The sequence below is a fragment of the Colobus angolensis genome, unplaced genomic scaffold, assembly GCF_000951035.1.
Source record: "Colobus angolensis palliatus isolate OR3802 unplaced genomic scaffold, Cang.pa_1.0 Scaffold18, whole genome shotgun sequence".
NCBI classification, from domain to species: Eukaryota; Metazoa; Chordata; class Mammalia; order Primates; family Cercopithecidae; genus Colobus; species Colobus angolensis.
In genome coordinates, this window is record NW_012114932.1 from 5423101 (window position 1) to 5428642 (window position 5542).

The window sequence follows — 5542 nt, forward strand, 5'->3', positions numbered from 1 at the left end:
TCTTTGGGAGGCTGAGGTTGGAGGTTGCAGTGAGCTGAGATTGCGCCACTGCACTCCAGTCTGGGTGACAGAGCGAAACTCCATCTTAAAAAAAAAAAAAAAATCCACTTTGATCATATTATTCCATTGTTCAGGATTCTGTTCAGGTTTTATCAAATTCAAGTTATTTTATGTTACATTGAGATCTTCTAATCTAACACCGGTCTTTTATTTGTTTGTTTGTTTGTTTTTGAGAAGGAGCCTCACTGTCACCCAGGCTAGAGTACAGTGGCACAATCTCGGTTCACTGCAACCTCAAGCTATTCTCCTGCCTCAGCCTCCTGGGTAGCTGGTACTACAGGCTCCCGCCACGCCACCCAGCTAATTTTTGTATTTTTATTAGGAACGGGGTTTCACCATGTTGGCCAAGCTGGTCTTGAACTCCTGACCTCAGGTGATCCACCCGCCTCAGCCTTTCAAAGTTCTAGGATTGCAGACATGAGCTACTGCATCTGGCCCAGGCTTTTATTTGGTATGGTTTTTCTCAGTCCCTCACCATGCCTTACCTGTTTGAGCTTTGTTGACCTATGCACTGTTATGATTTCTTATTTTCCTTTGTTCACACTTTCCTCACTACTTTGCTTACCTTTTCCTCTTGTCTTTATCTTACCTATTTCTAATCTTATTTTAGTAACTCATTCTAATTACTCGTAGGCCTCTTAGGTCTACATAACATTTGCAGTTAATGCTTCCTTGTTTGGTTTCATATGAATTAATTTAATCTCCCCCATAATAAATTCTTTGAAGGCATCTTTATATCCTGTAACTGCCATAATGCAGGACTGGAAATAACCTTTGATAGGTTGATTCCCACCCCCCATTATTTACATTTAATATTTAAAACACTCAAAGAATATATATGTTACAAAGCATAATTTTAAAATCCTTGTTAGTGCTTCTCTGCTTCCTTCTCCCTACCTGGAGGTTACCACTGTTGTACATTGTGGGTCTTACTTCCTTGCCTTTTTTTTTGAGACAGGATTTCAGTGTGTCACCCAGGCTGGAGTGCAGTGGCAAAATTATAACTCACTGTAACCTCAATCTCCCAGGTTCATGTGATCCTTCTGCCCCAGCCTCCTGAATAGCTGAGACTATATGCACATGCTACCACACCTGGCTAATTTTTTTTGATTTTTAGTAGAGATGAAGTCTGGCTGTGTTGCCCAGGCTGGTCTTAAACTCCTGAGCTCAAGTGATCCTCCTGCCTCAGCCTTTCAAAGTGCTGAGATTACAAGTGTGAGCCGTAATGCCTGGTCATCCTTGCCTGTTTAAAAGCTAAAAGCAGTTTTTCACATATGTATCCCTAAAAAGTTCAGCTTTGAGGTACATAAAAATGGATTCATATAGCATGTAATTCTTTGGAACTTGCTTTTTCTTAATGACATATTTTTAAGATTGATGGATGTTGTTGCATTTGGCTTTACTTGATTCCTTTCACTGTGGTATTATATTTCATTGCGTGAACATGGCCGGTTATGAAACTTGTACAGGTATTTGGGTTGTTGGCAATTTTTTGCTAGTATAAGTGTTGCTTCAATGAACATTCTTGGGAATCTTCAGGTACACATGTGCAGAATTTCTCTACAGTTTGTTCTGATAAGTAGAATTTCTGTGCATAGGGATACAACTGTTTTATTTTTCAGGCTAATGCTTTATTTTTTTCTGAAGCACTCTGCCACATCATCTGGGTCATTCATATGCTGTCATCATAAAAAGGTCATTATATATTATAATGTATAACTTATGTAAGTTTGAGGGAGATATATCTCACACAGCAGTGTGAAAACCCAGTCATCATATTTATGAACCATAAAGGATCTCTGAAGTCCTTTTAGTTTAATATAATTTGTTTATGGGGTCTCCCATAAGGGCAGGTTTTTCTGTTTTGGCTCATTGCAGATCTCCACCTAGAATTATACTTGACTCATAATAAGTTCTTGATATGTATTTGATGAGTGAATGAAATGCATTTCAAATGTATTATACCACTTTATACTTTCATCAACAGTAGACTTAATATTATCAGCTTTCTTAATTTTTTCCCTCAGTCTAATACCGTGATTTCCCAGTTTGGTCTTAATTTGTGTTTTCCTGATAATTGATAAGGTTGAGCAACTTTTTGGTTTTTTTTTGTTGTTGTTGTTGTTGTTGTTGTTTTATAAAAAGGTATTTTTATTTGCTGTGGTAGGTGGATGGAGAGCTAGAAGCTCTGATGGAAAATGGTGAGGGTCTCTCTGATAAAAACCAGGTGCTCAGCTTATGCCGGCTAATGGTTAGAATTGAAACTTTGGAGCAGAAACTTACCTGTCTGGAACTCATACAGGTGAACACTTTAATGTTTATTTTTTATTTCTGGTTTTGGGGTGGGAATGAATGAATGAAGATGAATGAAGAAGGAATAATTCTGATGAGAGTTAGTCTTATTTATTTATTTGTTTGTTTGTTTGTTTAGATGGAGTCTTGTTATGTCATCCACGCTGGAGTACAGTGGTACAGTCTCAGTTCACTGCAACCTCTGTCTCCTGGGTGCAAGCAATTCTCCTGCCCCAGCGTCCTGAGTAGATGGGATTACAGGTGCCAGCCACCACTCCCAGCTAATTTTTGTATTTTCTTATTAGAGATGGGATTTCACTGTGTTGGCCAGGCTGGTGTCAAAATCCTGACCTCAGATGATCCACCCGTCTCAGCCTCCCAAAATGCTGGGATTATAGGCGTGAGCCACCTTGGCTGGCCAATCTTATTTTTTAAATGGATGTGTGAGTTTGGCTGGCCAATCTTATTTTTTAAATGGTTGTGTGAGTTGTATATGACTTTCAAAGCTTGTACCATATTATTTAAAATGACTAAAGGGTTCAGTATCATTTTATCTATTAGTACAAGGATCCCCAATCCCCAGGCCATGGGCTGGTTTGGAACGGGGCCACACAGTAGGAGTTGAGTGAGCATTACTGCCTGAGCTCCACCTGTTGTCAGATTAGCAGCGGCATTCGATTCTCATAGGAGCATGAACCCTATTGTCAGCTGCACATGCGAGAGATCTAGGTTGTACACTCCTTATGAGAATCTAATGCCTCATGATTTGAGGTGGAACAGTTTCATCCTGAATCCATCCCCCACCCAGTTTGTTGAAAAATTATCTTCCATGAAACTGGTTCCTGATTCCAGAAAGGTTGGGGACCATGGCATTAGTAGACCTGGTTTGCTTTCTGTCTATATTCAAAGAATGTGGTGGCTTTTTTTTTTTTTTAAATGTAATAATTCATCACACTTGTCATAGCCTTTTACCCTTCAATTATTAGCATACCAAAGCCATTTGTACTACATGATCTCAAAGCATGAAATATTAACAGTACTCTTTTTTATACCAGTTTATTAGGTATGCCACAAGATGTTACATAACACAAAATGATTTTTTTTTTTTTTTTTTTTTAGGGTCTTGCTTTGTTGCCCAGGCTGGAATGCAGTTGCGCAATCATAGCTCACTGCAGCCTTGGAACTCCTGGGCTCAAGTGATCCTCCTGCCTCAGTTGCCTGGTAGCTAGGACTACAGGCACACACCACCACATCCAGCTAATTTTTATTTTTATATTATTGTAGAGATAAGGGTCTTGCTATTTTGCCCAGGCTGGTCTTGAACTCCTGGCCTCAACCAGTCCCTCCCTCTTCCACCTTCCAAATTGCTGGGATTATAGTCATAAGCCACGGTTTAAAAAAACCATGATGATTAAAAAACAAAACAGGAAAAAGAGGTCTTTTCAACAATCATCTGAAAGGGAGAGAAGAAAGAATTTAATGATTAATTTTTATGGTTTTATTTTCATTTAAAAAGGTACATGCAATTTTTTCTTAGTTCAGAATTTTCATTATAAATGACTTATTAATATTTATGTAATTTTCTACATTAGTAAAATCCCAGTTGACTGGCTGTATTTTGTGTATCAGAGAACATTATAATCTGTTTAAAGCATTTGTTGTAGAGTTTCATTTAGGCTAATGAAAACAGAGTTTCTGGGTTGTTTTTGTGAATGTAAGTGAACTCTATAGTGTGTAATATATACGTGAACTCTCCTTGGGCTCTTTGTAATATTCTGGTATTGCCTCCCAATACTCTGCATCCTGTCTCCCTTCCCCCATGAAAGAACACACACTCACAGTCCTGCCTGAAGTCCTTTCTGGAACGTCATGGGCTGTCTTTGTTGTGGATCTGGATGGCAGAGCTAGGTGACGGCCGGGAAAGTAACCAGAAGCTTCAGGAAGAGGTCAGTTCACATTTAGCTTGCTTGTTTCTTAAAACCACTATATTGATTGCCTAGGTTGTGGGTATGTGATAATATCAGTAATTATGAATTTAGCACTGTATCACTGCTATTAAATAATCAAATAAGTTTTTCATCTCAGTATCATTCCTTTAACTATCTAACCGTACATTCAGCTTGTTAGTAGTGTGTCCCTTGGTTTTCCTATAGTATCTTTTTAAAGTTGGTACTACATAACAGGGAACTACAAGAGCAAGATATAATCACAACAACAACATAGTTAAGTGAAAGATCCAGTTTGTTGTTAAAACCAGAGTTTTAAAAAGATGAGAAGTTATGTAAAATTTCAACTGTGGGGTCTAAGGAATTGGTAAAGATCTGAATTCTGCATAACAAGAGTATAAACATTTTGAGGAATCTTTTTTTTTTTTTTTTTGTTTGAGACGGAGTCTTGCTCTGTGGCCCAGGCTGGAGTACTGTGGCCGGATCTCAGCACACTGCAAGCTCCACCTGCCAGGTTCACGCCATTCTCCTGCCTCAGCCTCCCGAGTAGCTGGGACTACAGGCGCCCGCCACCTCGCCCGGCTAGTTTTTTGTATTTTTTAGTAGAGACGGGGTTTCACCGTGTTAGCCAGGATGGTCTCGATCTCCTGACCTCGTGATCCACCCGTCTCGGCCTCCCAAAGTGCTGGGATTACAGGCTTGAGCCACCGCGCCCGGCCGAGGAATCTTTTAAATAAGTGTTTTAAAAGATCTAAGTAAAGGTTCATTGACAGCATTGTTAGTGGAGTAATGATGTCTTTACCTTTCTATGAAATTAATAATATTTTCTAACTTTCTAATTTGTAATATAATCCCAAAGTCTTTTATTAAATAAAAGACTTTTAAAAACAAACAAAAAGGAATGGGCAGATAAGTACTTGTTCTTGCCTCCGTCCTTCTCCCAGGAGATTTGACTTGAGGAAATTGAGGAAGCCTTGGGGTTTCTGTGGAACTACATTGAAGAATACTTCAGAAAAAATTCTTGGATTTCAGAATGGGTGAGGTTGTCTAAGAATGAGGAGAGGGTCTCTCTTTGCTAGATAGCTATTTATCAAAAGCTAAAGAGATGTCTGCATTTTTGTGTGTATGACAGACATCATTTAAATATGTTATTACATAGCTCCCAAGTCTATATCGCAGGCACTTGGTGAACTTTTTAAGAAAAAATACCCAGGACTGGTCCAGTAGTGTATATGTTTAAAAAG

At 38.8% G+C, this 5542-nt stretch overlaps 1 protein-coding gene across 1 annotated transcript in view; it reads left to right on the forward strand.

Moving 5' to 3' along the window:
• Positions 1–5542, forward strand: part of SETD2 (SET domain containing 2) — a 120611-nt gene that overhangs the window by 41998 nt on the left and 73071 nt on the right. Inside the window, exons 9-10 of the mRNA XM_011939322.1 lie at positions 2228–2362; positions 4179–4322. Coding sequence (XP_011794712.1) covers positions 2228–2362; positions 4179–4322 — 279 coding nt within the window. The remainder of the gene's footprint in view (positions 1–2227; positions 2363–4178; positions 4323–5542) is intronic.